The sequence below is a fragment of the Cervus canadensis genome, chromosome 4 (genome assembly GCF_019320065.1).
Source record: "Cervus canadensis isolate Bull #8, Minnesota chromosome 4, ASM1932006v1, whole genome shotgun sequence".
NCBI classification, from domain to species: Eukaryota; Metazoa; Chordata; class Mammalia; order Artiodactyla; family Cervidae; genus Cervus; species Cervus canadensis.
The window spans coordinates 105056754-105083255 of NC_057389.1; the positions used below are offsets into that span (position 1 = coordinate 105056754).

At 49.0% G+C, this 26502-nt stretch overlaps 1 protein-coding gene across 11 annotated transcripts in view; it reads left to right on the forward strand.

Annotated features, from left to right (window-relative positions):
- GATAD2A (GATA zinc finger domain containing 2A) overlaps positions 1-26502 on the forward strand; it is a 92832-nt gene that overhangs the window by 29466 nt on the left and 36864 nt on the right. For 9 of the 11 annotated variants that reach the window (XM_043467484.1, XM_043467483.1, XM_043467480.1 and 6 more), the window contains exon 2: positions 6274-6362. The exons of 1 other annotated variant lie outside the window; for it this stretch is intronic. In XM_043467484.1, coding sequence (XP_043323419.1) covers positions 6348-6362 — 15 coding nt within the window. In that variant the 5' untranslated portion in view covers positions 6274-6347. Of the gene's footprint in view, positions 1-6271; positions 6363-26502 lie in introns of those variants that run through there. One more of the 11 variants, XM_043467479.1, reaches the window with a different exon arrangement.

Consider the following 26502-nt stretch of genomic DNA (forward strand, 5'->3'; position numbering starts at 1 on the left):
GCCTGGCATGCAGCAGTCCATGGGGTTGCAAAGAGTTGGACGTTGACTGAGTGACTGAACGACTACAACAGAATAAAACTTTGGCTGTAGGAAAGGGGGAGGGGAGTAGTTCAGGATGTTGGTGACTGGGTCCTGGGGTAGCTCTCACTTCTCAGCAGTGACAGGGAGGCGCTTCTGGACACAAGGCCATTGAGGCCTGTGGGAACCTCCAAGCACCATTCTCTAAACAACTGTGTGAGGGAGTTGGGGGGAGCCCCTCCCCCGAGAGGCCCTGGGCCCCCCAGGGGCTGTGGTGATGCTGTGGCCTTGCCTATCTCCATGTGTTGTTTGTTTCTCATGTTATTTATATTGTCGTGTTTTTACGTCAAGTTGGTGGTGAAAACAGGCTTCCCACGTGGCTCAGTGGTAAAGAATCTGCCTGCCAATCCAGGAGACATAGAGACGTGGGTTTGATCCCTGGGTTGAGAAGATCCCCTGGAGAAGGAAATGGCTACCCAGTCCAGTATTCTTGCCACGGGGTCACAAAAGAGTTGGACACGACTTAGCGGCTGAGCAGAGGGGTGAAAGCACAGTGGCTGGGTGTTTATAACTGGCAGAGGATGCCATTTTGTCATTTCTTCTCCGTTCCTTGCTGGACCTTGGATAAGATGAACTAGAGCCCTTCCTCTTGTGGAGGAACGTGGAGTGTTTGGGGGAGAGAACCTAGTGGGATGCTTGTCAGATGTCAAGATCAGCCATGCCAAGTGATGGGGTTTTAATCCTTGGGGATGAAAGGAAGAGGGTTTCTGAGTAATACATGTTCTGAGTCTGACAGATGAGTGAGGGGAAGGAAGTACTTTCCTAGGAGTGAGAATAGCATGTGCAAAGGTCGGGTCGTAGAGGAAGGCAGATATGGTGGGTAAAGGAAATAAGACTGGTGTGGTTGGAGGCAGGAGCATGGTGTGCGTACCCATACATACGTGCGTGCCTATACACACGTGCGTGCCAGATGACTTCGTGGGGTCACCTGGGCCTAAACAGGCAGGGTCCTAAAGGCTGTGATGAGGGGTTGGGAGCATTGGGGGTTTTAAGGAGCTTCCGGAAGGGACGGTGTGGGGACACAGCCTGTCTCTTGGTGAGGCCATGGTTACTGTGGCTGAGGGGGCATAGGCAGGGGCCCTTCAGGGCTCTGAGGGACATGTACTGCTTGCTGCCTGGTGGATGCTCTGCCTTGACAGTGGAGATCGGCCAGCTCTGGTTGCCGAGGACAGGCTTGTGCAGCTGGCCTCCCTGTCGGCTCCGTGACCCTCGTGGGGCTGAGTCTCCCTCTCCAGTCTGCCTAGTCATGCTCTCCCTGCCTCTGTGGGGATACAGGGTTAATGAGGCTCTGGGCCTGGGGGAGAGCAGGTACTGCTTGGTCCCGGGGGATGTGGAGCCAGAGCACACCCTCGCTGCGCCTGCTCTCTGATCTTGTCTCAGGCAGGCAGCTTTGACCGAGTCACCTCTGTCCCTGTAATGCTGAGCAGAGCCCACCAGCTCAGTCTTGTTGGCTTTGGGGGCCACGTTGTCGTTGTCATTACTGCTCAGCTCTGCCCTGTGGATGAAAGCAGCCATAGACAGGGTGGATGTGGCTGTGTCCCAGGAAACCCATTTCCCAGAGCAGGCCAGGCAGTAGTTTGTGACCCCTGGATTAGGGAATTGACTCTGACCCAAGTTAGTCTTTGCCTAGCCAGCCAGCGCATGCTGGAGCAGTGTGACCTTTGGGCTTGCTGGGGTAATCCACTGTTGCCCTGCCTCAGTTTCTCCTTTTCTCATAGGGCTGGCTACGGACTTCTCCTTGACAAGTAGTGCGGTTGCTTCGACTGTTGGCAGACGGGTCTAGGGTAATAACCCTTTGTTTCTGGAGGGCGATGCTCATTTTGTGTGGAACAAGTGGACTTTGTGGACCTAGGGGTGGGAGAAGGTGAATGGGATTGTTGGGTTTCACTTTGGCGGTTTTTTGGGCTTAATACCACGTTCTTGGGCCTGGATTGGAGCTAGGGTGGTTAAATATTTGGATGCAGACACAACTGAGGAATTTTAGAGACAGCACAAGTGTTTGAGTGCAGACAGTGGTAAGGAGGAGACCAGAGGCATGTGGCTTCCCTAGGACCAGGCCTCAGAAGGGACCATGTGGCCCTTGGGGGAGCCCCTCAGAGAGCCCAGGCTTCCCCGTCAGGCGCCCTTGGCCCCTGAGAGCTGGCCCTGGGCTGGCCCTGGGCACTGTAACTTCAGTGTCCCTGAGGAACACTGGAGCTCCCTAGACAGCAGCCAGTGTCTGGCCGGGGCCTTCTCACCTCAAAAGGGCGCGGACCTCACTTGCCTGAGCTGGAAAGGATGAAGTGGCAACAATGGACTTCTGTTCCCTGAAGTGCGGTGACTTGATTTCGTTTAAATCACCAATCACTGCGTCCTCACCAAGTGTGATCTCCCTCAGATTGGGAAATCGTTGTTTGGGGTATTGTGTGTGTATGCATGTTAAGTGGAGTACCCAGGTGCAGGGTCAAAGCCAAACCATAATGATTTATCATGGGAGCGGAAGAGTCTCTTATGAGTTGGTAATTGTGTACTTAAGGGTTACTCGATACTGTTTTAAATGTATGGGTTGGAAATAAAAACAGTAAAAACTCTCTAAACCCAGCGGGGTTGATGGCACAGCAGCCCAAAGGATGTATCAGTGAAAAGCGGTTACAGTTTCTTTTAGAGACGTGCTCCCAGTTCTGTTGGTGCTGAGGTGTCTCTGCCTGGTTTCTGCTCCTTCCTGCATTTTGCACTAATTTTATCAAGGGGTGGTTGCTTATGAACTCCTCAAGTTGATTCCTTCTCCCTTAGTTAACCATCTCTGTTAAACCATCTCTGCTCATTCAATCCATAAACATTTATTGAGCACCAGACATGTTGTAGGTGCTTGAAATGAAATCAGGTCCCAGGCAGATACCCCTTTCCTTGTGGCATCTTTGTTCTTACTTGGTGAGAAAGTTCGTAGACACGGTAACTATGTTGTGTGGAGTTTGAGGAGGGGTTGGGGTGTGGGGAAGAAGGGGCAGTGAGCAGAGTGGGCCTCTCTGAAGGAGACGTTTGAGCAGTGATTTGGGGGTGAAGGGAGGAGTCGGTCCTCGGGGTGAGAGTGATTGAGGCAGAGAGAGCAGCTAGCACAAGTGGTCTAACAGCTACAGTTGGGACAGACTGTATACAGACATTCCTGAAAAATCGTGTGAAGCTGAATGTGGACTGGGCATTTGTTGACATTTAGGGCTTATTGTATGGTAGTTATGTCTTCAAAGGTCATTTTCAACTTGGGCTGCAAACTGAAGAACTGATTGTTTAAAATGATAACGTATCTGGGATTTTGTTGAAAACCTGAAAGGGGACCCCAAGGCGGAAGGGTGCCTGGTGTGTTGGAGGCCAGTGTGACTGGGAGGTGGGGTGGGTCATGCCTCTGGGAGCGGACAGGCCCTCACTCTGAGCGAGAATGCAGGGCCTTTGGAGGGTTTTGAGCTGAGGAGTGAAAGCAGGAGGTCCAGGTTGCAGACCTCCGCCCTGTTACTGGAGGATCGTGTGGCTAGTGGAGGTGTGAGGTGGTTGGACCCCACATGTGTTTGACAGCAAAATCAGTAGGATTTCCTGACGGACTGGATGATGGATAATCCAATTAAGAAGGTAACGCCAGATTTTAATCTGAGCATCTTGAAAGACTGAATTTGCTGTGAGCTAAAGTGGGGAAGGTTGTGGTTCAGGGTGAAAGTCTGAAATGACCTTAAAACTTCTTATATGTTGCATAGTGTCGCATGATACACTGTATGCATTATTATAGCAGATTAAGGTGACTTGGCGTTAATCCCTTAGGAAAATGTCCAGTGTGTCTTATGGTTTCAGAATTAGGGTACTTGGTGTTGCAAATCAATTGTCCACATGAGCATGGATGTATTCTGTTCATATATCTGCTCATCTGCTTTTATGTGCATGTTACACTCTTGGTTACATACTTGATGGTATGTCTCCAGATTTGTTTCTTTTTCAGTGTTTCATTATTCTAGGTCTTTTGCATTTCCATATAAATTTTGGAGTCAGCCTTTTTGTTTGTTTGTTTGTTTGTTTTCCAGCAAAAGATGCTGGCAAATTTTTGATTGGGGCTTTGCATCAATTTAGGGGAGAACTGACACTTTCTGATCCATGGAAAAGTCATCTCTCTATTTGGGTTTTCTCTCACTAATCTTGGTGACATCTTACTGTAATTCAAGTTGCAGGTCTTGTCCATGTTTTTAAAAATCAGATTTATCCTTAGATATTTTACATTTATGCTATATTAATTATTACTATTTTTTAGAGCTTTGAGTTTTTTTTCCCCAAAGATTGACTACTTAGTTTCTTGTCTGTGGTGGATCTTCGTTGCTGTGCGCAGGCTTTTCTCTGGTTGTGAGCAGGGACTAATCTTAGTTGTGATGCACAGGCTTCTTACTGTGGTGACTTCTCTTGTTCCAGAGCATGGGCTCTAGGCGTGCAGGCTTCAGTAGTTGTGGTGCTCGGGCTTAGTTGCTCCTTGGCGTGTGGAATCTTTCTGGACCAGGGATCGGACCTGTGTCCCCTAAATTGGCAGGCGGATTCTTAACCATTGGACCACCAGGGCAGTCCGAGCTATGAGCTTTTAAAAACTTTATTTACTTATTTGGCTGCATAGGGTCTTCGTTGTGGTGTGCAGGCTCTTTTAGTTGTGGCATGTGAGATCTAGTTCCCTGACCAGGGATTAAACTTGGTCCCTAATAGCAGGGAATCTTCACCATTGGACCACCACAGAAATTCTGAGTTTTGATTGTTTGTTGCCATTGTGTGGAAATACCTCTGACTTTTGTATATTGACCATGACCCTGAAGAGAGCAGGAGCTTGGAAAAGCCCAGGACTACTCCTTCTGAGGTTTTGCTCTCTGAGGCAGAGAGAGGTATTGGCTCCAGGGAATTAATGGCATCTACTGCATTTCCCAGACTGAATAGGGTCTAAAAAAGTGACAGAAAGGGCCCCTCTCCCTAGGAGCTAGCCCTGGTGGTGGCTGTAGCCAGCTCTGGGCCTCACTGAGGACTCTTTGTGTTCCTTGGTGCCCAAAGATCTTTCCATAGATATCTTTACATATGATATTTGCTTATTTTGCAAGTTCTCCTATGGGAGTGTTTCTCGACATCCATGAGCTGTGAATTGCTGTGAACCCAGTTTTAATATAAAGTTTTCATATCAGAGCAAGCTCCTGGTAGTCATGTGGGTGCAAAGAATGACAACAGAGATGATACTGACAATATTTGGCAAGCTACAACTGACAGCTGCCTGGGAGGCTGAGATTGGCTGGTTCACTGGCTTGAGCCTGTGTGCCCATTGCACTGGACATCTAACCTCACAAAGGAGGGAAAGTCATGCTGTCTCTGTGACCTTGGGAGAGTTCCTGAACATTCTTGAGCATTAGTTTTCCTGTCTGTAAAACAAGGCAGCCCCTTATTGCCTGGGCCATGTAAGCCTTTTGGAGCTGATCCCTGGGTGAAACTTCTAGTTGCCCTGTGGCAGTGAGGCCACTTCCATGTGGGAGATGAAGTTTATCCATCCTTGGGTACCTCATGTCCCCAGCTTCATGAGGGCAAACTCTGCCCTGCCTGTAATGGTGGGTGGTTTTCTTGGGGTCTGTGTTTGGGTGTGGGCACTGGAGAGAGGGGAGAGGTCACCTCTGGAGAGGGAGATGTGGTGACCTTGGACAAGTTCCTGAATATCAAATATGTCACTTCCCTTACCTGTCAAATGGGAATGATTGTGTAACTTAACCCTGAGACTGTCCTGGGGATTCAGAGAGATAACTGAATTTTAATATAGTACCTGGAACTCACTACTGAACATCTATTAAATGCTAGTATGTCTGTTTTTGCTGTTAATGTCATTAATAGTATCACAACTGTGAACCATTTTCTACGTGCTCAGTATGTTGGCTTGTGATTGTGTACCACCTATTGTCTCTATCCGTATTGTTTAAGATGGGATCTTTCATGTCTGAGATCTTCGTGTTTACTGGTTAGTGCACCATATTGGGTCATACAGTCAGAGACTGATAGAAATTGATTTCTTCAGCTTGCCCTCCTGTGGAAGGGAGCAGTCACAGTGCTCTGCTTGAAATCTAGAATTATGCTGTGTAATTCCAGGGATTGGAGACATTTAAAATTGTCAGTATGTCCCAGTAACTTTTTTTGGAAACTCAGTGTTTCATCCTCTGTTCTTTGTTTTAGGTTGGCCAGCACATTGACAGAAGTTGCCTTTTGACATAGCTCCCACCATGGCCGGCTGGTAGGACCAGCGTCCCATGCCCAGAACCCAGGTGAGTGTGAGGTACCTGGTATCTGTGGAGTGGAGGCTCTGACTTACCCAGCAGGCCTCGTTCAGGTCCTCGGACATTTGAAACAGCACTGCTTCGTAAGCTGGTAGCCACTCCTGGAGAGGGAAGAAGGCCAGCACCTCTGGGTTTGCACACTGGGCGATCTCCTCGGGGCTTCCCAGGCCCTGCCTTCTCGGGGTGGCCTTTCACTCTCTTCTTGGGTCACTCGTTTGAAAAGCCCAGGCCCCAGGAGAATGAGCCGTCCTCTGTGAGGATCAGGGGCAGAGGATAGTTGTGGCCAGGTGGCCTTTGCCCTCTGGCCATTCCTGTGATTTCCCAATGCTGACGGAAATGGTTAGCGTTTATCCTTAACCACCCATGCTTGGAGCTCATTGACCTTACTGCACTCCGTGCCTGTGGGGAAACTGAGCCATCCCCCCACTGCTTTGGGGTCTCAGGTGGAGACTGTCCAGGGCTTTTGGGACCCAACAGGACCGAGCCCAGAACCAGGTGGTATTTTGTCTGTTACTGTCAGGGCCTGGCTAGTGATGTTTTGGGCCAGGGTTACCTAACTGGAGAAGGTAGGACTGATAGACGTCTTAGAAGATGAAGACACCTTGGAGACCTCCTGGGTTAGTGAGCCGCTTCCTCTTGTAGGCCAGCTGGCCGGTGACTTTCCGAGGGGTGTGTGCCCTCGAGACAGTGGCACCACTGCATGGGGCGAGAACTGGCTGCAGGGACTCCCCTGCTGGGCTGAGCAGGGTATGTGACGGGGGTTGGGTGTTGGTTTGTGAGGTTTCAGCTCTTACCTCTGTAGAGCAACAAAGTATGGGAGTGGCCAAGTAATCCTGGGGTCAGGAAAACATTTCCAGAATGTTTCCCCAGCAAAAATAAATTTTACTGGTGTTTAAAATTTTTTAATTGAGATAATTTATATACCATATAATTCACCCATTTATAGTATACAATTCAGCGATGTTTTCGTGTGTTCAGGAGTAGTGCAGGTCACCTCTGTGTAGTTATGGAACACTTTCATCACCCCCCAAAAAACCCCCATCTCCAGTCCCCCTTCCTCAGCCCCCAGCGGCCACTCCTCTACTTTATACCTCTGAATTTGCCTGTTCCGGACATTTCTTACCAGCGGAATAACTGTATCTGACCTCGCGCGTCTCACTTCTCATACTTAGCCTGTTTTCAAGGGTCAGGGTCTGTCTACTCTGCAGCGTGAGTCAGTGAGTGCTTCATCTGTTTTTGTGGCTGAGCATATTTGATTGCATGGCTAGACTACGAATGGCTTATCCATTCATCTGGGGTAAATTTGGGCTATTCCCACATCTTGGTAATTATGAATAGTACTATGAAGATTTATGTACTCATGTTTGTGGAGACGTGTTTTCAGTTCCTTTGGACGTGTACCTTGGAGTGGAATTGTTGGATCATGAGTCTTATATTCTGAGGAAATGCCAGACTGTTGTCATGGCAGCTGCACCATTTTACACCCCACTCCCCCAGCCCTGCCCAGGGACCCTAGAGCTCTGGTGAAAACGACTCAAGGAGTCTCCCAGTTTCTTAGAGCTAGTTGGGGTGATCCCGACCTGGTGCTGGTGGCAGCATGCAGTAGGCCAGCCACCTGGAAAGTGGGTTTGGCCCGTGGTTGTCAGCAGGCTTTCTTTGAATGTTAGCATTTAAAATTCATGGTACCTTATGTCTAGAAAAGGTCTTACTGCAGCCCAGGGTGGGGTGAGTGACCATCACTTGTCTAGTAGCCCAGGGCGTTGTCTGAAGGCAGAGGGCTGGCTCAGGATTCCTTGAGGTCCTAGGCTGGATGACCTCATATCTGTCTGGCCCTTCGTTTTATTTTGCTTGAAATTTGACCACAGTTCAGCATGTAGGGTCTTAGTTCGCTGACCAGGGATTGAGCCTGCACACGCCGCAGTGCGCGCGCACAGTCTAAACAGTGGACGGCTTGTTGAATGAGAGAAAACTCCTCCTTTCCTATTACAGGGCCAACAAGGAAGACAGAGCCATAGCATTAGAAAGCAGCCAGGTTGGGGATCCGGGAGGGAATTTCTGGAAGCCCCCTCAGGTGTTCCTCTGGTCCTGCCTCTCTGTACCTGCTGTGTGAAGGGCTCGATGGGAAAATACGGGCTGTGGATGGCGGTGGTGGGTGATGGTCCATGTCAGACAGGCAAAAGCACCCTTGAGCAATTATTTTTAAAAAAATGTATAAATACGTCAGCTTGTGTACTTTTGGTCATGGGTGTAAGTCAGCCGAGCAGATTGATTGACTGATTGTTCCACTTCGCGCTGAACCGTGGCCTGTGGTCAGCTGGGGTCTCCTCATTCCTGCTGCCCAGGACTCAGTGGGCACAGAGAAAGAGCAGGGCAGGAGAGGGGCTGCGTCCTGGAGAGCCTTGGACACGCACACAGCCCGCACACAGCGCCCCACGCTGTGTGTGTTGTCAGTGTGTGCATTGAGGGTCCGTCTGCTTGCCTGGGCTGATGGGAATTGGTGTCTGCCCTTGAATTTTGCCTGTCAGGGGTCTTGTTCATTCAGCAGCTGTAGACACGGCTCGCGTGCTGAGAGACTGGCCTTGTGCTTGGTTGTTAAGGACCAAAACGGGTATGACTTGTAGAAAAACAAACAGGGAAAAGCAAATGCAGATGACCCTAAAGCAAGTCAGGAAAGAGACTCAGTCTTTCCCAGTACTAAGAATAATGCTCACTGGAGCTTCCCTAAGACATTTCTGACCCTTAGTCTCGAAAGGTGGACTCTGTTCTGTTCTCTTGGTGGGAACCAGGCACCACCATATGTTGCTTTGGGAGGCTCACAACACGTCAGAGAGGGATTTGCTTACCCGTTGCCCCAGTGAGTTCACTTCTCAAAAAGTATCCTGAAGATAGACTGTCGAAAGTAAGGATTGTGGCTGGGCTGTTCAGTACAACATTCTGAAGTAGCAAACTGGAACTGACCTAGCTGTTTGTCAGCTGGGGCCAGGACTGATGGGGCTGGATCTGCCAGTGGGGTGGAGCTGAGCCCCTGAGTGAAAGAAGGGATGGCTTCATGTCACGGTGATGGGATTTCTAGGGTGAATTAAGTAGAAACAATAACAAACTGAAGGGTAGATGTATTGCACTTTCTTTCACCCCCCATGATAAAAGGTTAGGGGTAGGATGGAGACATAATGTGTATTTGTTTTTATTTTATTTTTTAGAATGGATATACAAACCATAAATGAACTGCATGGTCACCTCCAGAGGCATGACGAAAAGAGGATAGGATTATTGGGAGACTCCTCCAGGTTTCCTTTCTGTGTCGCACCAGATGCATGTTTTATATAATTGGAAAATAAAGTTGGGGGAGGGGAATCCCCAAAAGCCATGCGCAAAAGCAAGCTGGAATAAATGAATCTAGGTACATATCAGTTGTTACTCAAGTTGGTAATTTAACCTCAGAGGATTTATTTTACATGGCCTTAAAGCATTGTAGTTTTGGAGACTTGCTGGTGGCCCAGTGTTAACAATCCACGTGCCAAGGCAGGGGACACATGCTGCGAGATGCCTAAGTCCATGCGCTACAACTACTGAAGCCTGTGTGCCTGCAGCTAAAAAAGGGCCGCATGCAGCGACAAAGACCCTGTGCAGCCACAAATAAATAAAATTGAAAAAAATGGTAGTTTTTGATCATAAGATATGAGATAATGCCATAAAGGTAAGAATTGGGGGGGAAAATCTTTAACTGCTTTTAGGAATCATATTTTTGGTTTCAGGTCAACAATGCCAATAGTCTTATTATTATATATTGTAGAAGAAAACAAGTAATTGATGTCTTTAAGAACCAAAATTGGGAATTCCCTGGTTGTCCAGTGGTTAGGACTCCATGCCTCTATTGCAGGGGGCCCAGGTTTGATCCCTGGTCAGGAAACTAGAATCCCACAAGCCCTGTGGTGTGGTGGAAGAAAAAAAAAAATTTTTTTTGTTGTTTTTTTAAGGACAAAAGACATGTGAGTGAAAGATCAAAGCACTTAAGTGAAAATGTTTTAATTCTAAATCTGCATTGGGAATGTCCCAGTTGTGAAAGATCCTGCCAGGGTTATGTCAGAAGGACCCACAGGACCCCCGCTCCCCCCAACCCCTGACCAAGGGTGGGGCAAGGGACTGTGAATGAAAATTAGTCCCTGGGTTGGAGCATCAAATGTGTTTAAAGAAAAAAATCCAGGGTTTGTATTGATGATTAGAGGAAAGGAAAAAACTTGTGAGTGCCCTTCAGAAAGTGTTAGGGAGTCAACTCATCTTGAAAAATTGGTAGAGTGAAGAAGCAAGCATTTAGCTCTACTCTACAACTGAACTTGCAAGGAACAAAACAGTGGGTGAGGGCTAGTTTCCCTTGAAGATGGATTCAAGCTGCCAGAATTTTCCAGTATGCTCTACTCATACTGTCTGATGTGGTACCTGGAATATTGTGACTGAGAAAGTAAAATTTTAGTTTTATTTGATTTAAATCTTTTTAAATAGCCACATGTGGCTAACTGGACAGTGTAGCTATTGACACTCTGGCTAGTGAGTATGGAACATGAAGTTATAAGTTCATACCTTTGCAGACACCTAATAAAATGGTGGGTCTAGATAGTGGTCCTCAGTAGCTGCCAGCCTTCCCCCCCCCGCCCCCCACCCAGGAAGGGTGCATGTGCTCTCAGAGGGATGTATGCTTGATTTGGCCTCAAAGTCTAGTTTATGGGAAATTGGGGTTGTGTTCCTGGTACGGGTCCCTGGTGACTCAGATGGTAAAGAATCTGCCTGCAGTGCGGGAGAACTGGGTTCGATCCCTGGGCTGCGAAGATCCCCTGGAGAAAGAAATGGCTCCCCACTCCAGTTTTCTTGCCTGAAGAATTCCATGGAAGCCTAGCTGGCTACAGTTCATAGGGTCACAAAAAGTCTGAGCGACTTTCTATACGACTGAGCGACTGACAACTTTTCACACTTTCATTATACCACAAGGCAGCCACTTGCAAAACCCCGTCAAGGGGAATGGGACAAATGACCTGATTTCTTCAACATACGATTGAAAAGATGCGATGGGAGGAACCTGGTGTCTTAGACAAGTGTGACTTTGACAGAGATTGAGGAATGATTGTTCAATTGTTGATGGTGTGATCATGAAATTGTGGTTTTGTGTTCTGTAGTGATAAATACTGTACTGTTGATTCATAAATACATGTTGAATGGCATTTGCTTCTTAGAGCCTAGCAGACATGAGGTGGGTGAAAGACTATGGTTGGTTGTCTGATGACCGTGGGATCTGGGTGGTGGGCATGTGCAATTTATGCTGCTGCTTTGGGTATGTTTGCAATTTTCCATAACATAATTTATTTTCCATAAAATAAATTTGGAAGATGGGTGTGACCCAGGCCTTCCTTCAGGGAGCTTTATGATGCATGTCACCCAGAGCAGGAAAAGTACTGCTTATAACAGTGAGGGTGGTGGCCACTTGTGGTTGGTGTAAGTTCAAGCAGAAAACCTTCAGCAGAGATTCTGGAGTTGCTGTGGGGAGCTGTGACCAGTAGCCCATCAAGTGGTACAGCTTCCTGTTAAAGCGTTCTTATTTTCTGTAATAACAGCACTTACAGTACCTTCATGGAGCCATGTTGGTGATAAAGTGGGTGTGTTCCCATTTTGCAGGTGAGGAAGGTGAGGGGTATGGAGGTGAGCCAGGCATTCTGGTTTCGGCCTGATGGAGTGTGACGCTGGTAGCACTGTCTGTTCTGTGCGTGATTCCCCCCACCGCCCGCAGAACCCAGAATGCATCGATCACCACATGTGTTGCTTCACTTCAGTACCCTGATGCCGTAATGTCCCATATGTTGTTTTCTGACACAAATTAATATATTATTCATTATAAATCAATCTCACCTCTCCATTGGTGGTGTCTGCCCAGAGCAGCCGTAGCTGCTGGATAAAGTAGGTAGTTAGCTGGTCTTTACCATGACTGTCTTATAAAAAAAGAAGTGCTTTGTAAATTTGAGCCTTAAGTGTGATCCAGGGTTTATGACAACTCCAGTGTGGGTGGGACCTCCGCCCTATGTCTCACCCTGCTGTGTTCACTGCCCACCCCACACATCTTCCTGGGACTGTGCTGCTGTGGATGGGAGGCCTTTTGTTGGAACCCCCAAAGGTGTCGCTGGGGCCCAGTCAGCCCCTGGTCCCTGGTAGAAACTAAGCAAGTGTTAGGGTGAATGAGTGAGTGACACGTCTGTGAGACTGAGGCGTCTGACACAAGCCCAGTGTGGGGCCAGTGACAGGCCTGACTTGAATCCTGCTCTACACTGGTGGCCTGTGTGACCCCTGCCCTCGGAGGTCTTGGCTTCTCACAGAGTTGGTTCCCTTTTGGTAAATTGTCCCATTTGTGTCCCACGTGGTCACACACTGTATCACGGGCTTGCTGCGGCCCCCTTGGCTGCTGTGAGAAGCTGATGAGGGACTACACCCCAGTGGACAGTGGCTCTTGGATTGTTGGTGATCTTGTTACACAAAGGAGTCTTTCCTTGAGGACCCTTTTCAGGTCCTGTTGGGAACAGAGTAAGCCTGCTTTTCCCTTTTAGTAGTTAAGCAGCTCTAGAGGGTCTGTGGCTCTTGAGGTTGATTATTTTGTTTTTGTTTTCCTGCCTTAAAATACTAAGGTAATGTTCACACAACATGAAATTCACCATTTTAATCCTTTTAAGTATACGTTGGCATTTAATACAGTCATAATATTGTGCAGCTATCACCTCTAATTCCAGAACATTTTCATCACCCTGGAGAGAAACCTGTATGTATTAGCCTATACTCCCCCACCTCTGTGCCCCCATTCCCTAGCAGCCATTAATCTACTTTCTGTCTTTAGATTTGCATGGTTCTGGGCATCTCAGAAAAATGGAATCATATTCTGTATGGCCTTTTGTGTCTGCTAAACATGCTAAACACTTACCATGTTTTCACAGTTCATCTGCATTGTGACAGGGATCAGAAATTTATTCCTTATGTCTGAATAATATTCCATAGTATGGATATACCACATTTTGTTTATCTGTTCACCCATTGGTGAACATTTGGGTTGTTCTTGTTGGTTGTTGTGAATAGTTCTGCTTTTTAACACTTGTATACAATTTTTTTTTTTTTTTTAATGAACACATCTCTTGGATATATCTAGGAGTAGAATTGTTGGGTCATAGGGGTAATTCTATATTTATCTGTATTTAACTTTTCAAGGAGCTGCCAGACTTTCCCACATCACAGCAACATTTTACATTCCCACCAGCAGTTTATGGTGGTTCCAGTTTCTTTTTGTCCTCAACCACATTTATTTTTCCTTTCTTTTTCTTTAAATAGTCATCCTAATGGGTGAGAGGTAGTTTTGATTTGCGTCTTCCTAATGATTAATGATGCTGAACATCTTTTCATGTGCTTATTTGCCATTTGCCATTCCATCTTTGGGAAAATGTCTTTTCAAATCTTTTGTCTGTTTTTTTGAATTGGGTTTGTTGCTAAGTTCTAATAGTTCTTTATATATTCTGGACATCAGACCATTATTAGAGATATGATTTCAAGTATTTTTTCCCTACTCTGTTGATTTTTTTTCACAATCTTCTGCACAAAAGAATTTAAATAAATTTGATGAAGTCTAATTTATTTTCTTTTCTTTTTTTTTTTTTTTTTGATGAAGTCTAATTTATTTTTTTCCTTTGTTGATATTGAACTTTTGGAGTCCTATCTAAGAATTTCTTGCCAAATTGAGGGTCCTGGTTTTACCCTCATATACTCTTCTTCTAAGAGTTTTATAGCTTTTAATATTTAGGTCTTTGGCCAATTTTGAGTTGGTTTTTCATGTATGGTGTGAAGTAAGCATTTTGTTTTATTAATTTTATTTATTTTTTGGCTGCACTGGGTCTTCGTTACTGTGCATGGGCTTTCTCAAGTTGCATTGAGTGGAGGCTGCTCTTCATTGCAGTGTGCGGACTTCTCATCGCAGTGATTTCTCTTGTTGCCAAGCGTGGGCTGTAAACTGTGTGGGCTTCAGTGGTTGGGACTCCCATGGTCTAGAATGAGGACTCAGTAGTTGCAGCTCACTGGCTTAGTGTCATGTGGGATCTTCCTGGACCAGGGATCGAACCTGTATTCCCTGCACTGACAGGTGGATTTTTAACCACAGGGCTACCAGGGAAGTCCCCGTTTTGTATGGTTTTGATAATTTTATTTTCTATTGACAGGAAGAGTTTTTGACTTATTTAACGAGGGAGGGGAGTGCCATAGTTGAGAGTACTGAAAGCACTTTTTCTCATCTGTTTAACAAGTATGTATTGAACACCTACTCTGTCCTGGGCCCTAGGACAGTATCACTGAACAGAGATAGTCTGTGTTCTTGGGGGGGTTAGAGGAGGGGGACACACAGATGGAAAGATGAGTAATTAGCATGTCTAGTGGTGATGAGGTGGGAAAGGGGGTAGAGACCCCCCCTGAGTCGCGTATGTGGGGGGGAGATTCATGTCACTTTGCTGTTTCTGCTGAAGAAGAGAATGCTGTACAGAGATCCTGGGAAGGACCTAGCAGGAAGTACAAAGGCCCTGAGGTGGGAGTAAACTTGGCTTTCAGAGGAGCAGCTGGGATGTCTGAGTGGCTGGAGCTGAGAGAATGGGGTTGAGGGGTAGGGGGGACGTGAGAGGGGTGGTAGTAGGCAGGTCAGAGGGGCTCTCAGGGCCTTGGCTGGGGCGAGATCTTGCTTTTACCTTGAGTAGCATGTTGTAAAAAATGACCACTCATGTGATATCCTCTAGGTCAGCCTGGCTATTTCTTGGAGGTTGTGATAGGTGTCTATACCCAGAACAACCCTCTGCCCAAGGGGGAGATTTCTACTCACAGGATGGAGGAGAGAAGGAAGATTTCTGTTCCAGCTCTCACAGCTGTGCAGGAAGTGCTGGAGGAACTGTTCCTCAGGAGGAACTGTTTCTTAGGCCCATGGGCTTCATTGAGGCCAGACACTTACTTAGCCCTAGACGTAGGTTTCCCCGCTGGCTCTGATCCTTTTGGGGCTGCCTGCCCTGCTGCCGCAGGATGTGTATGGGGAGGAGCTGACAAAGGAGCCCAGGCAGGGCCTCCAGGCTCGTGTCCCCACCTTGCTGGGTGCACGTTTGGTTCTCCCTCTTTCCACTCCTGTCTCCTCCTGAGAATGCAGAATGCTTTTCTGGCCTTTCCTGGAAGTTTCTCTGTAAAACCTCCTGCCATTCCCAGCTCGGTGGAGCTGGTGGTCAGGGCTGCTTTCCCAGCCAGGTCCTGAGGGAGGCGGCCCTGGAAGGGTTAAGGCCTCCCATTTGGTGATGTGACACCCGCTGGGCACATTGCAGTTGGCAGGGAATTGGCAGGCGTAACCCTTTGTGGGCCAAGGAGGCTCAGCCACACATCTCTCAGTGACATCCTGCGCCAGAGGGCCCCTGGCCACCGTTTCCCTGTGGGTATTTAATATCATTCAGATCCCCCTCACAGGCAGCGTTTTTATTTCCATGTCGCCTTCTCTTCTGGTGACCTTTGTTTCTCTCTGGGGTTGCACTTGGGCTTCAGGCACAGGCCCCAGCCGTCAGAGGCCCAGACACCCCTGTGGGGCCACTTCCAAGTAGGCAGTGTTGGGTAGTAAATGAGCACTTCTGAGAGCGGAAACACAAAATCCAAGCCCCCCTTTTCAGAGTGAGCCCTGGGGTGCTATCAAGTTTTAAAATCATTTGCTGCCAGTCTCTCCCCCTTTTAAAGCATGGTCAGTTTAGGCGTGGTACTTTGTCCTGCTGTATGCTTGAACGTGGAGGTGTGGACAGGCTTTCATGTCCTGTCACTGGAAAGAGATACTCAGAGGCCAAGGCATGAGGCTGAGGTGCAGACTGATCTCAGTGATATCTGCATGGCCTGTCTGGTCCGTGGTGGTCCCTGTTTTCAGAAGTTTGAAGAGATGGTCTATGTCTGGGAAAGATAAAAACAAACTCCCCACCTACCCCAGCTTCCCCAACAGGACCTGTGCTTTCTCTGGCTGCCTCTCCCTGTGACTCCAGGGAGGGAGGGAGGTGTTGAGGTCTGGGGACTTGGGTGTCCTAGGCCTGGCCCTACGTGTCCCCAGGGTGAGTCTGAGTGTCTGGGCGGGCCACCAGAGGGCTGGCTGTTACTGTGGCATGAGCCCAAATGAAGGCAGTGACCATCAGTTTTTGTGGAGATGACTGGTCCCCAAACCTGCTCTGTTCCCTCAAGCGGTACTGGGGTGAGGTGCTACCACCATCTTTCTCCAGGTCTGCATGGCATTGGCCTTGAGGAATCTGAAGACCGTTGAGGTTTTATTTATTTATTTATTTATTTAAAACATTTATTTATTTATTTATTTGGCTGAATCAGGTCTTTGGCGGCATGCGAACTCTTAGTTGCGGCATATGGGATCTAGTTCTCTGACCAGGGATCAAACCCAGGCCCCCTGCATTGGGAACACACAGGCTTATCCACTGGACCACCAGGGAAGTCCCGAGGTTTTATTTTTAAAATGGTGGTGGTTGCTACTTGAGTATGTTAAAATTTCTGCTCTCCGGATTAATTTTATTAAATATATCTCAAAAAAGCATTATTTCAGAGGCTACATGTACGTGTCCTCTACTGGTGAAGAATCCGTCTGCAGTGCAGGAGACTCCGGTTTGATTCCTGGGTCAGGAAGATCTCCTGAAGAAGGGGTGGGCTCCCCACTCCAGTGTTCTTGGGCTTCCCTGGCGGCTTAGACAGTAAAGAATCCACTTGCAATGAGAGAGACCTGGGTTCCATCCCTGGGTTGGGAAGATCCCCTGGAGGAGGGCATGACAACCCAAAAATAATCAGATTGTAAATGTGTGTTTATTTGTAAATGTAAGAGCCCAGGGTGTATTATGTGTGGGTTTTTTTTTTTTTTAATTCTTTGCAGTGTTAACAGTGTTACATATCCGAGTGGTTCTTGAACCAAGGACTGAAGGTGACCTGATAGGATGGCTGCCTTGGTCTGACTTTACCTTGCATGATTCCTGAGTGGTGATGGCCTTATATTTGGTGTGTCATTATCATTTCAGATGGATGTGGTGTCTGGGCATGCTTGGCATGAAAGAAGTGCCCTGTTAGGAGACTAAAATGCTCCTGAACTTAACCTTCACCTTTGGCTCCTGAGTCTGAGTTGAACCCCACATTCACAAATGATGTCTCTTCCCTGAAGGGTTAGGTGGAGCACCCCTTTGGGGGCTGGGGTCAAGAGAGTTCCCTGTGGAGAGCGTCAGTGCTCAGATGGATTAGTTTGATGGAGTGACTGGAGGCACTTGATTTAAATTGTGTGCGCACTTAGGTCTTTTTGGAGCACACTCTGTGCTCTCAGCACTTTCCTCCTCTGTCCTTCAGGACCTAAAGGTTCCAGCTCTCCTCACTCTCTCAGGCTGATGGTCGGCCAGGACCTCCACCCCATCCCCAGTCCCAGACTACTGCAGCCTGGGGGGCCCAGTCATCACTGCTAGCATATAAGTGGCCTCACTCTCATGGGGGAATGTTTTTTCCTTCTAAGCAACCTCATTCTATTTAAAAAAGTTGTTAAAAGTTTTGATCCCCTTTTATCTGGTTTCATGTACTTACTTGGGAGATGCGTTTTCACATGCCTGTATATTTCTGCCACTTCACCTTTTCTGCTCCCATTGCTTTCTCCTCTTCCATCTCTACAACTCCAGATTCTGCTCATGGGGCCTACCTCTAATGAAGCATTTCTAGATACTCCCCCTCCTCCTCTGGACCAGCCGAGTGGATTTCTTTTCCATTGTTGGCTTGTAACAAAATGATGATCAACACATGTATCTTACAACCCTTACTGGGTCTTTGCTGTCATGAAGGCCAGTGACCCCAAGCTGCTGCTCCTGCCTTCCACAAAGGTGGGACCCCCAGGTCACTGGCCCTTTGGAGGTAACCGACTGGCGCAGAATCAGTATTCGACATCCATGTCCAGGATCAGACAGGCTGTGAACTAGGAGAAGGGTATCCCTGGTTGTTAGTAACTGACTAGGCTTCTTGGTACTGCCGAAGTTCTCTTCCAGATTCAGGCATCACTCAGATATTAACAACAGTAGACAGCAGTTGGTTCTTTGCCTTCTTTGGAAGTTTACATTACTGTGTGCACAAAGTAGTAAAAATGAGCATGGTTGCAGGTGCTAGTGATTTTTAAAACGCTCTCTCGTTCTACCCAGGTGTGAAATTACTTGTCTCAGAGGAAGTGTGGGTTGAAGTGGTGGCGGTGTGCAGGGGTCCACAGAGGGCCCCGAGGGGGTTTTGCACGGCCTATGGGCTCCTTCACTTGCTTCAGAAGTTGGTGGTTCTGGACCCTGTGTCTCATCTCATTTTCAGAATGGTTTTCCTTCCCGACAGTTGGTTCTGGAGCCCAGCAGACAGTGATCACACATGAGAACTGCTGTTCTTTTGCTCATAAATGAATTACACAGAGAAGAAAGACCTTTTCTAAGATGATTGGATAAGATTTGGAAGTGGGAAGAAGGGATGAAAACTGTATATACATGAGTGTGTGTAGGTGCATGTGTCTGAGTTGGGTACACATGTGTGTATTTGTGTGACGCAAGGTTGCTTGGTGTTCAGCTAGCCTGGTGTATTGCATTTTGCGGATCAGGGCGGTATCTCCTGACACCCCTGTTTCCTGAGTCCCTCCTCTGCCAGTAGGGCGTCCATCAAGTAGGGTCAGATGCTCCCAAGTCTGGAGCACCACGTGTTCATCTCTTTTACGCCCTTCTCTCTGTGTGCCCAGAGCCTTGGCACCGCCGGCCACCATTAGAGGCCAGAGGTGACATTACGCGCCTTGTGAGAAACCTTTAAGAGAGCAAGTGAGCTCCTTAACACGACTGAAGAATTTGTTGGTCAAGACTTTGATTTTTGTAAAGAGGTTGTTTATCTGGCAAACAGTGCTGGCTTCTCTTACCATTAAGCAGGAGGCTCCGAAAACCTGCATCAAGTCCCCAGGTCCAGGGACCTCCAGTGGGATGGACACGATGCTGTCAGGCTGGAAGTGAGGTGGTGTGCCTACCAGTCAGTCCTGGCGTTCACATAAAAGTCAGGAGACTTGAAGGACCAAGGTGCTGACTGGTTGAAGGCTGAGCCCAGCGGATGTTCTGAAGCTGTGGTGGCGTGTCCAGGCTGGGCCTGAGCTGTGGAACTACGGTTGCAGGCCGAAAGCACTGAGGTTTATTCAGGATGCAAGGAACAGGGCTGTGATGGCACTGCATGACCTGCCCTGGAGTAGGACATTGGGGGGCAGTGTGGTGTGAACCTGTGTCCTCCTGGACCCCGCCCCGTCCCCTGCTGCCGCCAAACCAGTTGAAGCCCTTCTTAGGGTTTCCCTGACACAGATGACTGCACCCACCCCCACCAGCCCTCAAGGGCACAGTTAAGTCCGGGTTACCTGGAGAGAAACCTGATCCCGAGGCTTCCCAGGAACCCCCTCCCCTCACCACCCCAGGTCTCTAGCAACTCAGCCCCAGTGTACTTGATTTGCACTTTCTTTCCTGGTGGCTCAGGTGGTAAAGCGGCTGCTTGCAACGCGGGAGACCTGGGTTCAGTCCCTGGGTGGGACAGATCCCTTGGAGAAGAAAATGGCAACCCTCTGCAGTACTGTTGCCTGGAAAATCCCATGGATGGGGTAGCCTGGCAGGCTGCAGTCTGTGGGGTCGCAAAGAGTTGGACATGACCGAGCGACTTCACTTTTTCTCTTTTCCTGGCTTAACCCTGCCCTGTACTTTTCCTTAGAGCTTTGGTCTGATGCTCAGGCACGTGTGCTTAGGAACCATTTGTTTCTGTAACTGGGTTAAAGTTTCATCTGCTTCAGTAATTGAGTTTATAGCATGTAATTTCCTTCTATGAGGGGCCTATTTATCTTCAGAGTGTGTAGGGCTTTTAGAATGATGTAAAATTGACCCATGTAGTTGGGACAGACTGACCCTGCAGTAACCAGTATGCACTTGACACTTCTTGAAACTAAATTTCTTCTGATTTGTCCAAAGGGTTAACCTTGAGTCCTGGACTTGGATTGAATTTACACATTCACTTCCTTTCTTTGAAACCAGTTTTCTCTGTAGTCAGTTCTGCCGTAACGCTTGTTTGGAAAAGCAGATTTGTTCCAACACTGTTGGTATAAGGGCACACGGTTTTGTTACATGTGATTTTGTCCAGGAGAAATGCTAGGTCTGGGGGGTTGGGAACCTGTGGCCCACAGGCTCATACGTAGCCTGTTTGGGTAAATAAAGTTTGGTTGGGACACAGCCACGCCGATTTGAGAACAAACTGTCACAGTGCAGGGCTTGAGTAACCATGACAGAGACTGAATGGCCTGCAGAGCTGAAAATATTTACTGTGTCTCTTTAAGAAAGTTTGCTGACTCCTGTATTAGATGAATCCAGAAAAATGCTCCCAGCTAAAAGAGCACCTGCTGGGACCCCGAAACAAAATGCACCTACCTTAGATGTGCATCACATCATACCCATCCCCTTCTGGATTCACACAACCTCCTTCCTCCTGAGTTACTGTTGCAGGAACTCAGAAACTGCACCCCACCCACAGTCACAGCAAATACCAGGTCTTCCCCCAGGTGAGGCATAAGGCTTCAGGCAGCATTTGTGTATTTCTTAGCTGTTTAACATGCTACCATTTAAAAATCAGGTTCCAAAAAAAATAAATAAAAATCAGGTTCTAGACTCTCTTTTGATGTTACTGGTGAAGTTTTGTGGTGGTGTTCCATCATTTCCACAAGCCCTGTGTTTTATCGCACGATTTTTCGCCATGTGGCAGCTTTTAGGGGTGTATGTCCAGTACTCCAGCAGAATTTCTGTGCTCTGAGAGCAACAGCAGGAGGTGTGGTCTCACTGATAACACTCAATACAGTTGTAAACATTTAATATCTCATTTGGACCTCGGGGGGCCAGAGCAAGCGGGCAGACCCAACTTCCTGCTTGTGGGGCGCTTCCTGTGTCCTGTGGAAAGGAGACGCCTGACTCTGGGTGGTTGATGGGCTGTTTCAGTGGGTGCTGTGTAGAGGGGCCTGGGCTTCAGTTCCCAGCACCGTCCCTCCCACGTGCTGTGTGCTTTTCACCTGCCTCAGTTTTCCTTCCTGTAAATCAAGGGCTGATGATAGCACTCACCTTGCATCTGAGACGATTCATGTGCGGTACATAAATGCTCAATCAGTGTAAGCTATCTTGTCTGTAAAAGAAGACCCCACATTTCTGTTAACAGAGGAACATTAAACTTGGGTTGAGATCTGAGAGTACCAGTGTTGAAAGGGAGCCCATGTTCACCAACCCCCACCCCAGCCCCTTTGGGGGGGGTCTCTTTAAAACCTGCATTTGTTCATCAAATGTTTGACGTGCACCTGCTATGTGGCTGGTACTCCTCTGGAGTTAGGGATACACCAGGTGGGTGGCAGTGACATCTGATGCCAGGAGGCTCATACCTTTTAGTTGCAGGGGTCCTCCTGGCCAGACCTCCCCACAGGTGCTTCTGTAGCCCCTGGCAGGGCGAGCCTTAATTCTCAGAAGGAAGACTGCCATCGAAGCCTTTGAGGACCGCTGTTCTGTCCCCACTGGCGTCATTTAACCACCCCCCCACCCCCCGCCACGTGCTTGTCTCTCCAAGGTGAGGGAAAAAAGATTTGAGCATGAGTAACAAAAGGCCTTTCAATTGTACGGTGGGATGTTCCACGGTGGGGAGCTTATGAGAAAGCCAAGTAGAAAGAAGAGTTTTGAACCTGGTTCCAGGCCCACTGTACTTGGATTTCCCCCCTTGTGGGATGACTGGCTGGTCTTCTACCCACAGAGACTCTTGGTGAACGGCACCTGCCCTCACATGTGTGGATGTGGTCAGTCCCCACCCGAGTTCCCGGACTGCGGCAGGGAGAGTCTGTTGTCCTTTGAAGCCCCATGGAACTTTTAGCCAGGTGGCTGGGTCAGGGGCCCTTCTGATGATATATAGAAGAGAAAACATTTACATTTCTGGAGTGTCTTTAGGTTTTCAGAACACTAAGGGTTCAGATGATTTTGAACTGTCACGTTGGAGAAGACTCTTGAGAGTCCCTTGGACAGCATGGAAATCAAACCAGTCAATCCTGAAGGAAATCAGTCCTGAATATTCATTGGGAGGACTGATGCTGAAACTCCAATACTTTGGCCACCTCATGCTAACTGACTCATTGGAAAAGACCCTGATGCTGAGAAAGATTGAAGGTGGGAGGAGAAGGGGATGACAGAGGATAGCATCACTGACTCGATGGACGTGAGTTTGAGCAAACTCTGGGAGTTGGTGATGGACAGGGAGGCGTGGCGTGCTGCAGTCTGTGGGGTCTCAAAGAGCCGGACATGATTGAGCGACTGAACTGAACTGAAGGGTTCAGAACTCATCTTCAGTCAGTGAGTGAGACTGAGGTTTCTTTTTGAGGAAATCTTTTGCACAGGACTAACTGTGGCCCCCTGTCCTCTGTCTGAGATTCCCGTCTCAGCTGCTTGGCGTATGCTGTTCCTCTACCTGGACCATCTCCCTGGATTCCTGTTCCTGCCTTGGCCTCATTCTGTGAGGCTCCATCTCAGTACACTCGCCTTCCAGAAAGTCAGAATGCAGGGGTTTTTAATCAAAGCCCTTGACTGACTTGCTACATTTTGCCATGTAAGCCATCTCCAAGAGTCATACCCTTCATGAGGCTGATGAACAGAAATGTAGGTCTAACTCAGCAGCCCATACTGAACCCATACTGTTTGCTCCACACTGAAGATGAAGACAGATGGGGGGGGATATCTGCCGTGGGGGAGATGACGCCCCTGAGCGGTGTGGGGTTTGCTGCTGTGGGCTCTCTGAGTGAGGGGCCCTCTCAGGGAGAGCCTACTCTGATGCCGTGGCCTGATGCCCACTGGGGATAGCTGGTGACCCAGGGGGAAGGTGGGCTGTGGGGATGAAATAATGGGTTCGGGTTTACTGCTGAACTCAGAACTCAGAAGTTGCTGTAGCAAGTGGTCCAGAAGGTGGACTTGAAAGCTGTCAGTAACAAGTGGGAAAGTGGCAGCGGCATCCACTCTCCGTCCGCTGAAAGTCACAGTTCCTCTTGGGTTCTTTGTTTGCCTGTTGGAGGAGCTGGCCGCCTCCCTCCACAGGGGACCTTCTCCCCTCACCCGCACCTCATGCCACTGGTTCTTTCAGGCCTCACCTTCTGCAGTGGGAATGTTTGTTTATCTAACTCTTCTTTTTATCTTTGTTTTCTTTGACTACAAAGAAACTGATTGTCACTGTTAAGAGAAATAATTTAGTACAGAAATGCTTAATATAGACAGTGAAAGTTTCAGAGGGGAGTGTTGTGGATTTTAGTCCAATTTCTTTCAGTTTCGATTTTAGTGAGCTTTCAGTATCTTTTCCTGCAGGTTGTAACTAAGCCTTTTAAAACTGTGAATGGTATCATCCCATTCTGCAACTTGATTTTTCTCACTCAAGGTTTTACTGATGTCATTGTTTCTCTTCACCCAGCACATCTGTGAGCTGTGGGAGGGAAACTGAGGCTCAGGGGGTAGCAAGCTCCCCTGCCAGTTGCTCCCTAAGGTTCATCCTTGTTCTCTGCTGCATCTGGTGGGGGCTGGCCGTTGGGAATCCATTGTTAACTTTCCCAAGTAAATTGCATCCCATATATTTGGCCTTCATGAGGTTTGGCATTGTTTAAAGCTCGAGAGCTGGGGTGTTTGGTGTGAGCTCCTTCCAGAGCACAGCTGCTGCGTCTCTGCCGCTGTCTCTCGGAGACATGCACCAGGAAATGGCTCGGGCCGAGAGCAGAGTGAGGTCTCTGTGCTGGGTGGGAAGACGGTGCGCCTGTCAGCCGAGGGTGGTGGAGGGTGTGGAGCTTGGCCGGGGCCCGGTGCGGCTGGCATCTGGGCCCTGTCGTCACTGTGGCAGTTGCCGCACAAGCTCCGGCCCTTCTTTCCGCACCACCCTGAGGACAGCGGCTGTGCTGTGTGCGGGCCCCCACCTGTCCGCGCGCCCCTGGCCTCCCTGCGTGTCAGCCCGTCTCACTCCCGCGGTCTTCTCCAGGCCTGCTCCAGCTCTGTCCCAAAAAGTAAGTCCATCTTTTCTCAGCTGCTCAGACAAAAATGAAGAACAGCAACACAGCAACCCTCTCTCGCCTCCTGTCTAGCTGCTGGTTTGTTATGTTGTCCAAATCCTCTGACGTTCACCCATCATTTGGTCATGTCTCCCTGCTGCTCTGCCCCAGTGTGTCCCCAGATCAACCACATGATCCTTAGAACAGATTGGACCCCTCTGCCCCCGACTTACCCTGCCCTCTGTGCTCCACCTGAGGTCAGTCTGCACTCGGCACCCTCCTTCTGCCACCACCTCGAGCTCACGCCCTTCTTTGGGCTCTGCACAAAGCGCCCCACGTCATCTACTTTTCAGAGCATCAGCTCTTGTCAGTTCTTCCAGACACATAGTCCTAAGCCTCACTTTCCTCATGCCTGAAACAAGAGTATTACTAGTAGTGTTTTTACTGTTATGTTAGTAGCAGTATACATAGCATTTCCTAGTACAGAGAGTATTAATGATAACCTCAGGGTTAAGACTCTGTGACTTATGCCTCTCTAAACCTCCCCTCTCCCAAATGAACTAGCCTGTGTGGGGTGCTGGTCCCCTGAATCCTGTTTAAAAAATATTGGTTCCTGCCATAGCACAATCACCCTTTTGGAGTTATTTTAGAACAGATTTTGCACCTGAGGTCCTCAGACCAGTTGGAAGGTGACATTTAACTGCAAGCATCTTTTGGTAGAAGCAATTGAAATCTGCATCCCTTCCAAAGCCATGTGTCAGCATTCTGCCTAGGACTTGGTAGCCCCCATGCTGGGATTTGTCTGTGTTGGGTGCTTGGGAAGCCTCTGGTGTAGCTGGAGCTTGTCCCTCTTGGGCCCGAGGACTACTTGGGCTGTGTCCTGCGGACCAGCCAGGTTTTGTCTGGAGAGAGTGAGAAGGGGGACTGAAGCCCCCTGGATTCCGGCCCTGCTCCCCAGGTAGCAGCCTGTGCCTTGGGCAGCCTTGCGCCCTGGTGGTGCCTCTTGGCGGTGGGCTTGCTGCCCTTGGGCTCTGCCCTGCAGGCAACAGCTGGCTTGGGATCCTGCCTCAGTTAGAGGGGCTGCTCTCTGCGGGCCAGCAGTTCTCCTCCAGCCTGTGGTGGAGCTTACTCGCTGTCGTCTGTCACTGCTGCTCTGCTATCCCTTCGTTCTCTTCCCCTCACTCTCCAGGGGTTTTGCCAGTTGGAGTGATATATCCTTTTCAGCTGCTCTTCAGAAAGCACCCTAGTGCTCCTCCTCACTGCGTCTTGCAGAAATTGTGCGTCCTGCTTCATTCCTAGGTCACACTTCATTCCTCAAGGCTGGTTTCTTCCTCACAACTTTTTTTTTTTTTGCTGTGCCTACAGGGCGGTGGCCGCCAGCCCTGATGTGCCGGATTGGGTCACAGGTCCTTCCTGCTGAGAGGAGGGTGGGGCCCCTCCTTCCTCACACCTGCCCTCCCCAGGAGCAGTTGCCTGGCGGGATCGAGATTGGCTGGCGGCGGGCCCCATGTGGGCACTAAAGCAACCGCCTTCCCCAGTGGAGGAGGAGGCTCCACCCAAGGAGGGGGAGGTCAGAGCCTGAGACTTCATCCCTCCTCCACCCCCCTGCTGTCCCCGCCCCCTCCAGCTGTGCACGTCCTTCGTGTCATGGGGGAGGGGTGCAGCAGCCGGGCCCCCCAACCCCAGCAGCCTGCCAGAGGCCCAGGGAGTGTCTGGGGTTGGCAGAGTTCCAGCCCCTCAGCTTCCGAGTGAGCTGCCCTGACGCTGCACGCTGAGCACAAGCAGACGGGTCTCCCAGGTCCTCAGCTGGGGACCCTGACCAGATCTGAGTCTGGAGGGAGCAGCCCCATGGGTGTGAAACTCCACTCTGGCCCCTTGGGACCACTTGTCCCACACCAGTGACAGTGAAATGAGGTCACTGGGGCAGTGCCTTGCTGGTCTGATGGCCTCATGCAGAGCGACCTCCTTGTCCTCACTCCCCAGCCTTCCCCCACCCCAACCTTGTTCTTCATATTG